The 12,943-nt window shown below is 42.6% G+C and overlaps 1 protein-coding gene across 1 annotated transcript in view; it reads right to left on the reverse strand.

The window, feature by feature from the left end:
* The window catches only part of LOC117508930 (sodium- and chloride-dependent GABA transporter 2-like), a 77,291-nt gene that overhangs the window by 22,687 nt on the left and 41,661 nt on the right, over nt 1-12,943 (reverse strand). The window contains 2 exon segments of the mRNA XM_034168767.1: nt 9,388-9,466; nt 12,692-12,900. Coding sequence (XP_034024658.1) covers nt 9,388-9,466; nt 12,692-12,900 — 288 coding nt within the window.

Raw genomic sequence — 12,943 nt, forward strand, 5'->3', positions numbered from 1 at the left:
CTATTATTAAAAAACACATGGTCTGCTCGACATGGTGAGTGACTAAAAAAAAAAAAACAGTAACTGCGAGGCTTAAAAAAACAACTCAAAATGGTTACATTTTACAAGTTGGGAAAAAAAACACAAACAGAACAGAAAGCCACATCCCATCGCCATTTCAGCAAAATGTCAAGACTTTGGCACAGGGACATTGTGCCATTGCTTAGGGACAGCCCTGGACTACTGATGTTGTTTAAAAACGCAAAAGTACATTTTATCCGATTACTCGATTAATCGCCAGAATAACTGATAGAATACTCGATTACAAAAATAATCGATAGCTGCAGCCCTAGAAATTTGTTGATGATGTGAAAGCTATCCGTTGGTCTGAGGTGTTATCTATTCAGAAACCTGAAATTGCACTTGCAAGATATTTTAATCATGCCTTTAGTGGAAATTCATGCTCCTTTGAGGAAGTTTACTGTCAGGAACATCATCACACCCTGGTTGGATGATGAAATTAACGATTCTATTAAAATGAGAGATCAGTGCAGCAATTATAACAGCTCTTACTTACTTATAGTTATCTATCTAACAGGACTCAGTGTTTTTTAATGGCAGCTTTTCTGGCTCCAGGGGTACAGTATGTGGTGTGCCACAAGGAAATTGCCTCAGTCCACTATTATTTACAATTATCATGAATGATTTACATATATCTTTGATAAAGTTAGTATAGTAATGTATGCAGATGATTCAACCATTTATACATCAGCATGCTCACACAATGACTTGGAAGCTGTTTTAAATATGGAATTGCACAAGGTAGTTGAATGGGTAACGTCCAATAAGCTAGTGTTAAACACAGTAAAGACTAACTTCATGATTATTGGTTACAGTCGTGTTATTTTGAAAAATCCCGTATTATAAACATTACACAATTATAGACTTTTGATGAGGTATACCCAAGATAAGGTCAGGATGAGGTTAACTGAGGCCTTGGCCGAGGTGAACCTCATCCTGTCCAGGTCCGCATAATCACGGGTACACCGAAATTCAAAGTCTATAACTGTTTTATTTTATGTAAACAAGACGGTTGGGAGTTTGTCAAACATACTATCCATTCATCCATCCATCCATTTTCTTCCGCTTTATGCGGAGTCGGGTTGCGGGGGCAGCAGCTCCAGCAAAGCCGCCCAGACCTCCCGATCCACACACCTCCCCCAGCTCCTCCGGGGGAACCCCAAGGCGTTCCCAATCCAGCCGCGAGATGTAGTCCCTCCAGCATGTCCTGAGTCTTCCCTGGGGCCTCCTCCCAATGGGACGTGCCCGGAACACCTCTCCAGCAAGGCGTCCAGGGGGCATCCAGAAAAGATGCCCGAGCCACCTCAACTGACTCCTTTTGATGTGGAGGAGCAGCGGCTCGACTCCGAGCTCCTCCTGAGTGACCGAGCTCCTCACCCTATCTCTAAGGGAGCGCCCAGCCACACTGCGGAGCAAACTCATCTCAGCCGCTTGTACTCACGATCTCGTTCTTTCGGTCATGAGCCAAATCTCATGACCATAGGTGAGGATCGGAATGTAGATCGATCGGTAAATCGAGAGCTTTGCCCCCCTTCTCAGCTCTCTCTTCATCACGACGGTCCGATACAGCGACCGCATCACTGCAGATGCTGCACCGATCCGTCTATCGATCTCACGCTCCATCCGTCCCTCACTCATGAACAAGACCCCAAGATACTTAAACTCCTCCACTTGAGGCAAGGACACTCCACCGACCTGAAGAGGGCAAAGCAACTTTTTCCGGTCAAGAACCATGGCCTCGGATTTGGAGGTGCTGATTTTCATCCCGGACGCTTCACACTCGGCTGCAAACTGCCCCAGTGCACGCTGAAGGTCCTGATTTGACGAAGCCAACAGAACCACATCGTCCGCAAACAGCAGAGACGAGATTCTGTGGTTCCCAAACCAGATCCCCTCTACACCCTGGCTGCGCCTAGAAATTCTGTCCATAAAAAATAAAGAACAGAACCGGTGACAAAGGGCAGCCCTGGCGGAGACCAACGTGCACTGGAAACAGGTTTGACTTTCTACCGGCAATGCGAACCAAGCTCCTGCTGCAGTCGTACAGGGACTGGATAGCCCTTAGCAAAGGACCCCAGACCCTGTACTCCCCGAGCACCCCCACAGGGTGCCCCAAGGGACACGGTCGAACGCCTTCTCCAGATCCACAAAACACATGTGGACTGGTTGGGTGAACTCCCATGAACCCTCGAGCACCCGATGGAGCGTGTACAGCTGATCCAGTGTGCCGCGACCAGGACGAAAACCACACTGCTCCTCCTGAATCCGAGGTTCGACACAAACATACTTAGTTGCCTCTACTGGTGGTTGGCTCTCACTGCGGTATTGTATCACTTCCTGTTCCAGAGCACAGCGGTGTTTTGCTGTATCTGTTAGCTGTTTAATCTGCGTAGTTAGATTGATCTAGATAACGATTTGTTTCACAGTGTAATCTTCATGTGCCTTAACTAAAGCACTCCCTCTGCTGAATCACCTCTAAATGTTTTACACATTATTCACTTTGTGTGTTTTTAGGAATCCACTAGCTTAGCGTAGCTACTAGCTCTTAGCTGATTTAGCATGGCGGCTTCTCCTGTCTCTCCCGCACTTTTCTGCTCTGGGTGTGAAATGTTTAGTTATTCCTCGGCCTCCTTTAGCAGTAATGATACTTGTAATAAGTGTAGCTTATTCGTAGCTTTGGAGGCCAGGCTGGGCGAATTGGAGACTCGGCTCCGCACCGTGGAAAATTCTACAGGTAGCCAGGCCCCTGTAGTCGGTGCGGACCAAGGTAGCTTAGCCGCTGTTAGTTCCCTTCCAGCAGATCCCGAGCAGCCGGGAAAGCAGGCCGACTGGGTGACTGTGAGGAGGAAGCGTAGACTTAAACAGAAGCCCTGTGTACACCGCCAACCCATTCACATTTCTAACCATTTTTCCCCACTCGGCGACACACCCGCCGAGGATCAAACTCTGGTTATTGGTGACTCTGTTTTGAGAAATGTGAAGTTAGCGACACCAGCAACCATAGTCAATTGTCTTCCGGGGGCCAGAGCAGGCGACATTGAAGGAAATTTGAAACTGCTGGCTAAGGCTAAGCGTAAATTTGGTAAGATTGTAATTCACGTCGGCAGTAATGACACCCGGTTATGCCAATCGGAGGTCACTAAAATTAACACTGAATCGATGTGTAACTTTGCAAAAACAATGTCGGACTCCGTAGTTTTCTCTGGGCCCCTCCCCAATTGGACCGGGAGTGACATGTTTAGCCGCATGTTCTCCTTGAATTGCTGGCTGGCTGAGTGGTGTCCAAAAAATGAGGTGGGCTTCATAGATAATTGGCAAAGCTTCTGGGGAAAACCTGGTCTTGTTAAGAGAGACGGCATCCATCCCACTTTGGATGGAGCAGCTCTCATTTCTAGAAATCTGGCCAATTTTCTTAAATCCTCCAAACCGTGACTATCCAGGGTTGGGACCAGGAAGCAGAGTTGTAGTCTTACACACCTCTCTGCAGCTTCTCTCCCCCTGCCATCCCCTCATTACCCCATCCCTGTAGAGACGGTGCCTGCTCCCAGACCACCAATAACCAGTAAAAATCTATTTAAGCATAAAAATTCAAAAAGAAAAAATAATAGCACCTTCAACTGCACCACAGACTAAAACAGTTAAATGTGGTCTATTAAACATTAGGTCTCTCTCTTCTAAGTCCCTGTTGGTAAATGATATAATAATTGATCAACATATTGATTTATTCTGCCTTACAGAAACCTGGTTACAGCAGGATGAATATGTTAGTTTAAATGAGTCAACACCCCGGAGTCACACTAACTGCCAGAACGCTCGTAGCACGGGCCGAGGCGAAGGATTAGCAGCAATCTTCCATTCCAGCTTATTAATTAATCCAAAACCCAGACAGAGCTTTAATTCATTTGAAAGCTTGACTCTTAGTCTTGTCCATCCAAATTGGAAGTCCCAAAAACCAGTTTTATTTGTTATTATCTATCGTCCACCTGGTTGTTACTGTGAGTTTCTCTGTGAATTTTCAGACCTTTTGTCTGACTTAGTGCTTAGCTCAGATAATTATAGTAGGCGATTTTAACATCTACACAGATGCTGAGAATGACAGCCTCAACACTGCATTTAATCTATTATTAGACTCAATTGGCTTTGCTCAAAATGTAAATGAGTCCACCCACCACTATAATCATATCTTAGATCTTGTTCTGACTTATGGTATGGAAATTGAAGACTTAACAGTATTCCCTGAAAACTCCCTTCTGTCTGATCATTTCTTAATAACATTTACATTTACTCTGATGGACTACCCAGCAGTGGGGAATAAGTTTCATTACACTAGAAGTCTTTCAGAAAGCGCTGTAACTAGGTTTAAGGATATGATTCCTTCTTTATGTTCTCTAATGCCATATACCAACACAGTGCAGAGTAGCTACCTAAACTCTGTGAGTGAGATACAGTATCTCGTCAATAGTTTTACATCCTCATTGGGGACAGCTTTGGGTGCTGTAGCTCCTCTGAAAAAGAGAGCCTTAAATCAGAAGTGCCTGACTCCGTGGTATAACTCACAAACTCGCAGCTTAAAGCAGATAACCCGTAAGTTGGAGAGGAAATGGCATCTCATTAATTTAGAAGATCTTCACTTAGCCTGGAAAAAGAGTCTGTTGCTCTATAAAAAAAGCCCTCCGTAAAGCTAGGACATCTTACTACTCATCACTAATTGAAGAAAATAAGAACAACCCCAGGTTTCTTTTCAGCACTGTAGCCAGGCTGACAAAGAGTCAGAGCTCTATTGAGCCAAGTATTCCTTTAACTTTAACTAGTAATGACTTCATGACTTTCTTTGCTAATAAAATTTTATCTATTAGAGAAAAAATTACTCATAACCATCCCAAAGACATATCGTTATCTTTGGCTGCTTTCAGTGATGCCGGTATTTGGTTAGACTCTTTCTCTCCAATTGTTCTGTCTGAGTTATTTTCATTAGTTACTTCCTCCAAACCATCAACATGTCTATTAGACCCCATTCCTACCAGGCTGCTCAAGGAAGCCCTACCATTAATTAATGCTTCGATCTTAAATATGATCAATCTATCTTTATTAGTTGGCTATGTACCACAGGCTTTTAAGGTAGCAGTAATTAAACCATTATTTAAAAAGCCATCACTTGACCCAGCTATCTTAGCTAATTATAGGCCAATCTCCAACCTTCCTTTTCTCTCAAAAATTCTTGAAAGGGTAGTTGTAAAACAGCTAACTGATCATCTGCAGAGGAATGGTCTATTTGAAGAGTTTCAGTCAGGTTTTAGAATTCATCATAGTACAGAAACAGCATTAGTGAAGGTTACAAATGATCTTCTTATGGCCTCAGACAGTGGACTCATCTCTGTGCTTGTTCTGTTAGACCTCAGTGCTGCTTTTGATACTGTTGACCATAAAATTTTATTACAGAGATTAGAGCATGCCATAGGTATTAAAGGCACTGCACTGCGGTGGTTTGAATCATATTTATCTAATAGATTACAATTTGTTCATGTAAATGGGGAATCTTCTTCACAGACTAAGGTTAATTATGGAGTTCCACAAGGTTCTGTGCTAGGACCAATTTTATTCACTTTATACATGTTTCCCTTAGGCAGTATTATTAGACAGCATTGCTTAAATTTTCATTGTTACGCAGATGATACCCAGCTTTATCTATCCATGAAGCCAGAGGACACACACCAATTAGCTAAACTGCAGGATTGTCTTACAGACATAAAGACATGGATGACCTCTAATTTCCTGCTTTTAAATTGAGATAAAACTGAAGTTATTGTACTTGGCCCCACAAATCTTAGAAACATGGTGTCTAACCAGATCCTTACTCTGGATGGCATTACCCTGACCTCTAGTAATACTGTGAGAAATCTTGGAGTCATTTTTGATCAGGATATGTCATTCAATGCGCATATTAAACAAATATGTAGGACTGCTTTTTTGCATTTGCGCAATATCTCTAAACTTAGAAAGGTCTTGTCTCAGAGTGATGCTGAAAAACTAATTCATGCATTTATTTCCTCTAGGCTGGACTATTGTAATTCATTATTATCAGGTTGTCCTAAAAGTTCCCTGAAAAGCCTTCAGTTAATTCAAAATGCTGCAGCTAGAGTACTGACAGGGACTAGAAGGAGAGAGCATATCTCACCCATATTGGCCTCTCTTCATTGGCTTCCTGTTAATTCTAGAATAGAATTTAAAATTCTTCTTCTTACTTATAAGGTTTTGAATCATCAGGTCCCATCTTATCTTAGGGACTTCATAGTACCATATCACCCCAATAGAGCCCTTCGCTCTCAGACTGCAGGCTTACTTGTAGTTCCTAGGGTTTGTAAGAGTAGAATGGGAGGCAGAGCCTTCACCTTTCAGGCTCCTCTCCTGTGGAACCAGCTCCCAATTCAGATCAGGGAGACAGACACCCTCTCTACTTTTAAGATTAGGCTTAAAACTTTCCTTTTTGCTAAAGCTTATAGTTAGGGCTGGATCAGGTGACCCTGAACCATCCCTTAGTTATGCTGCTATAGACTTAGACTGCTGGGGGGTTTCCCATGATGCACTGAGTGTTTCTTTCTCTTTTTGCTCTGTATGCACCACTCTGCATTTAATCATTAGTGATTGATCTCTGCTCCCCTCCACAGCATGTGTTTTTCCTGGTTCTCTCCCTCAGCCCCAACCAGTCCCAGCAGAAGACTGCCCCTCCCTGAGCCTGGTTCTGCTGGAGGTTTCTTCCTGTTAAAAGGGAGTTTTTCCTTCCCACTGTCGCCAAGTGCTTACTCACAGGGGGTCATTTTGACCGTTGGGGTTTTTACGTAATTATTGTATGGCCTTGCCTTACAATATAAAGCGCCTTGGGGCAACTGTTTGTTGTGATTTGGCGCTATATAAATAAAATTTGATTTGATTTGATTTTATACTAAAACTGAAAAAATCAATCTCAAGTTTCAGCTCTTTATTACTACTGTCATACTGTACCAACAGGTCCAAAATACTTTAAAGCCCCTTTCACACTGGGGCTGCCTCGAGCTGCTTCCTGAGGTGTCATGACGGCGCAGGAATGTCTGTGTCAGGTGCGCGCTGCAGACAGACTGTGCACTCCGATTTATCTTCTAGTTTATATTTGAGTTATATTTTATATTTGAGTTCTGTTATAGTTTATCTTTCCTACTTTGACCACGAGATCGTGCGCGCGAACGAACCATCTGTGAATAAATGTGGAGATGTCTTGAGTTATACTTGATGTGGACATGTCCTGTCTCTGGCAATCAGTCTGTGAACAGGACTTTTATGGACTGTATTTAAACACATTTGTGAGAGAAGACTGGGGGGCAGGGGTTTATTGATTATGAGAAGACATGCAAGGTTTTTAAGTTGTTCAACTTTGAATTATGCTATTAAAGCATTATTCTTAGTATACCTGTATTATTGTCCAGCAGTTTGGTCAAATGCCTCTGGGGAAATTATAAATAAATTACAGATTATTCAAAATAAGGCTGCTCATATAGCACTCAACTGCAGTTATAGGACAAATATTATTACAATGCATAAAAATTTAAACTGGATGTTAGTTAAAGATAGACTTTTATATTCACTGATCATTTTTACCGGAAAGATTATTGTCACTAAGTTACCATGTATTTTGTTTAGGAATTTCTCTTTTAGTTCAGAAAAATTTGCATACATAAACAGACATGCTGTGGTGGGAAACTTTACGCTACCTGTAGCCAGGACTAATGCCATAAAGAACACTGTCATATTTAGGGGTAGGAATGAATGGAATTCATTACCGGAATGCATCAAACTCATCTCAAATGAATGTTCTTTTAAGGTACTTCTAAAATGACATTTATGGACATAATAAGCAATCTGGGTTTAATTTTTGATCATTTATAGATAAGTTTTTTGTATATATGAACTGACGAGATGTGAAGATTAATTTGTTTGGAACTTGATTGTTTTGGTTTTATGTGTTTTTTCATTTTTTAATTATTTCTCATTTTATATATTTTTGAATGCATTTTTGATTTCTGTATATTGTGTTTGTTGATTTGTGTGGACCCCCGGAAGAATAGCTGCAGCTCAGCTGTAGCTAATGGGGATCCAAATAAATAAACAATAAACACCTGCCGATATGCAAACTGCAGGCAGTCCTGGGTGTGCTGCACCTGGAGTTTGAAGAGGCTGATGAAGAGCTGCTCCAACGTCTTCATGAGGTGTGAACTGAGTACCACTGGTCAGAAGTCATTCAGTTCACTTGGCCGGTACTTATTAGGAACTGGAACAATGCACAATTGTACATTGTTCCAGTTCCATTCTTCCATTGTCCCTCTGGAACACATTGATGTCTTGCAGAGGGTAGGCAATCTTGCTAGCTGCAGGCTAAGGTTGAAGACATATTGAAGACATATTTTTTGGCTTTTCTTCTTCCATCCAATTAGTTTTGGGTCATATTTGGCTTCGTAGTTATAATCCGGGGATCAACTGGCCACAAGTAGAATTTCCCATTGGAGTGAGTCTTGCCTGCTTAGACACCTCCAATCTGCAATAACCTTCACTAGCGCAGCCCTTGCAACATCATACAAACTCCCTGATTTGTCTCAAACCCTCTCAGAATATTGCAATCTCACAGAAGTTTTCAGTAAGGACCAGGTGCTTTCTCTACCTCCTCACTGTCCTTATGAGTATTCCATCAATCTACTCCCGGGCACGCCTCTACCATCAAGTCAATTGTATAACCTGTTGGGAATCATTGTTGGGGGTACTGTTGTCATTGGACTCTGTGGCAGTGTTCTTTCTCCCTTCCCTCACTGATTTGCCAGTGGAACTGAATAATGGACACCTCTGGCAGCTGAAACACCTGCATTCAATCACTCCTCACAGTATTTCAAACATGACTCTTCACTCCATCCTCGCCAAATTCTTGCATTCTTCTGTGTGGTAACAGCCAAAAAACTCTATCTCCAATAGTTTTTCAGTCATTTTTTTTCTGTGTTTTGTTGTAGCCCTCCTTTTTTGTAATTTGCTGCCATTACTAGCTCCAATGGCTCCTCCTGGCCCTGGCTACCATGTTCGTAACCTCACTCCAGACCATGGGTATCTCTTCCTTCCATGCTTCAGCATCTCCTTCCATAAACCCCAGCAAAATCCTTTTTGTTCATAAACCTTTCTCCATTTTATTCCACTGCCTCTTACACTTGAGTCCACCTCCCTGGGTATCATTTGGGACAGCCCTCAGGTGTTTCACACTACCTTTACTATCTCACTAACAATAGGTAGGTTTCAGCTGACTGGAGGATCAGTTACCAGAACTCTGGCACTGGAGATGACTAAGATCATTGCACGAGGATCAGCTTTATATGCACAACTCTCCAAATTAGCCAGCCTAATTGGACAGAACAGCAGAGGCACACAGTATCTCAGTATCAAGCCTTCACATGCCATGACTAGGAAGGAAATTTATTATGTTCTCCTGGGGAGATGCTCAAGCTGTCTACAGAACTGTGGGGTCTCCAGACAGTTCTGAACTGTCTAAAGTCACCTGAACTTAATTCTAGGCTCATTTGTACTACATTTTGGTCAGAACACTCAGATTGTATTCTGGGTGTGTCAGTCATTGCAGAACGCTTTGCTCCTTGTTTTCCTACTTTTGTTCATTTTAACCTTGCTCCAATAAAATCACTCAGTGTTTGCTCCAAAAAACAAAAGCTAATGTTTGACATGAGGTGTGCTTACAGGATTGTGTTGTCGGGTGACACACACACACACACACACACACACACACAAGCCCAAACTAACTTGTAAAATTACATTAAAAAAAACAGTCACAGAAGACAGTGTATGGATTAGTGCCATATCAAAGACAAATTATGTAGACAGATTGAGCAGTGATGCAACAGCTGCCTTCAGCTTTCAGGTGTGTGGTGTGCGTGGGTCTGGTAGCACACCAGTATGTGAAAGCGGAGAGAGACAGAATGAAAGATTGAAGGAACATTCCATTTTTTCCAAATGTGCTGCTCCACAATCCTATAAAAACTGAGAATGGCCATCAAAGTATTTCTTCCAAACCTACACCTTGTCCCACCACAATTATGGCAGGCAACACCTCAGCCCTGACAGTGAAATGCACTCCTGTGAACTAATGCTGTTTAGAAGTTAGGGTAGGGATTTGAAAAAGAACCAACTTATGCTGACAACATAAACAACAACAAAAAAAATCAGATGGTGTGCTTCATTTAAGAGCAGAAGGTTCCTGGTTCTAGACCTCCCCTTCCCATTTTTCACATAATGTGAAGTTGCCACAAAAAGGGAACAGTTGAAAGAAATACATTTTTTCAAGCTATCATATGGACAAAACAGTGTGATTGACAGGCACGAGGATGATGAGTGCTGTTCCACAGCAGGCAATTTTTGAAGCAGTTTAAATCTAAAATGTTGCAGGGTGTGACTACTTATTAGTAGTATCCATAAAACAGCATCCATTAGTAAATGCAATAAATAAATAAATAAGTTTATGGTTTCTGCATTTGTGATTAAAAAAGAATGCAAATTTACTTTAATGAAGCAATTTTTTGAAAGGTATTATTTACATTCCGTATATTATCATAAGTTATTATAGTTACTGGCCCCTTCACACATAACACAAATTTGGGCAAACAAGACAGAAACCAGCCAAAAAAGTCAGAAAAAAAAAAACAATTTGGCGAACCGTGAAAAATTCCAACTGCTGTCAGGGGGGACACACAGTCAGACAGGTGTGAACAATCTCATGGAGATGGTTTCGTGCATGGTTTTGTGCATGCTTGCATGCACGTGCACAAACACAGTGCGAGCACGTGAGAGGTGTGTTACCACATTGTGCTCACACGGCGGCGGAAGCAAACACATATTCTACAAATGTACATACATCAACAGAAATGTGTAACAATAAAATAATGACAGAGAACAGAACATTATAAGAAAAATTAAATGTTACAGTTTAAATGTAAGACAATCATGTTTCTGGTAATGATTTGTAAGTGATGCCTGATGACCTGACAGTCTGTGTTGGAAATGACGAAACAAATGGATTTCATTTTGAATGTTAAAATATGTCATTCCTGTTATAAAGAGCAAATAATACAAGAATTAACACCCCTCTGTTCCCTCATCTCCATGAACCATGGCCGTGGACATAAAAAAGGAATTAATGAACTGACATGATTGAATCCTCATATCATGAACGCATTAGTTGGCGCCACGTGTCCATCTGTCCAGCATGCGGTGCACTGAAGGACACCGTGCCACGTGGAATATAACTCACATGGTGGACGTGACATTTGGATCACCAGCTTAGTGTTCATATGATCAGATGGATATTTTCACATGGGGCAGCCTGGCTGATGGTGTCCGGTGCACACTGATGCATTTGCTGCTGAATGCGTTGCAAAGGGGATATGTGTTTTTAATTACTACCATGTGAGGACAGCATGCTGATACATGCTCATTGCGGTGGCTGAAATGACGTAGGTGCCGCAGCAGCTACTGTGCGCTCTGATTAGTCCGCCGTCTCTTATTACAAAATAATGCTGAATTTATGTGGAAATGATTGTTGAACAAAAGCTTCAAATATCTGTTGTTGAGATAGAAGATGACTAGAGTGCAGTTTTAAGCAAAGGCAAGGTGGTAATCAGTGAATCGCTGGTGCTGCTTAGAAATGACGCTGCTGAGCTCTGCACAGTGAAGACAGGACAGACCAAATTTTAGGGGGAACCGTTCAGTCTGCGACACCGACGGTCAGCTGACACGCCCCATGTCCACAGCACAATGACCAAAGCTCTCACACATGAATGACTTCACACCATTCCCCTTATTGTATATGTATTTATTTATTTTTCCATTCTTTCTGTCTGTTGCATGGACTGCAACTTACATGGTGGATGTGACATTAGCCTGGACAGACAGCTCATCACTTAGTTCACACCATGCCATGCGTGCTGAGACCTGGCTGGGTGATCCAAAGGTGATCTTGTTTGTATGTAATTATAAGTATGTCAGGGGAGCATGAGAGCCCACCCACACACATGCATTGCGTCGCGTGTTGAGAGGTGATGTTGTTCATGGCATGATATGTGTTCTCCAGCTGTGAGTTGCGAGTACACAGCGGTCAGCTGTGTACTTGCACGCCATTTGTGTTACTCTGTAACAGCACATTTGTTGGGCACTTGTGGGGCCAATTGCGCAGCCAACTCAAAATGTTCTCACCTTTTCTAAGTGCCCTGCGAGTGGTGTTGGATGTTCATGGGTGGCACCTGGACTCCTGTCAACTCCAGCCGAGAGTGGGTCGAATGGCCACTCATCCGGCATTTGGCCACTGGTGTGAAGGCTACCTTGATTGCGTCATTTGGCCATGGTTTGATGTGGCCAATGACTTCATGCAGCCCCTCAGCTGCAGCACATTATGTTCGACCTGCGTTCAACATGCCGTGCGAATCTTGGGAGCATAATCAGATGGCAAGGCGACATCATCTCGCCCGCTGTATCAATGGATTTCCAGCGGGAGCGACATGCGAATGTAGAGTGCATGTGCTGTGGCTGAATATTTGTGGCGACATGTGTGAAGAGGCCCTACATTTTGCAAAAACGTAATTTATCTGAAGGTTCTCCAACCTGACTTAGAGTTCCGCTGCCAGTGCACAGTTTATAGAGAGCCCATCCAGGCACACACAGGATGGAGGAGAGTGCCAGTACCCAGCCCAGCACATAGGCCCATGTCGGATACACGTACCACCGATTAAAGGTCAGAGGCTGGTACTTAATTAAGGAACATATAAATGTACCCTGAGAACACAAAAACAGAAAATTCAATGATCAGTAATCCAAA

This window comes from Thalassophryne amazonica, chromosome 4 (assembly GCF_902500255.1).
Source record: "Thalassophryne amazonica chromosome 4, fThaAma1.1, whole genome shotgun sequence".
Lineage (NCBI taxonomy): Eukaryota > Metazoa > Chordata > Actinopteri > Batrachoidiformes > Batrachoididae > Thalassophryne > Thalassophryne amazonica.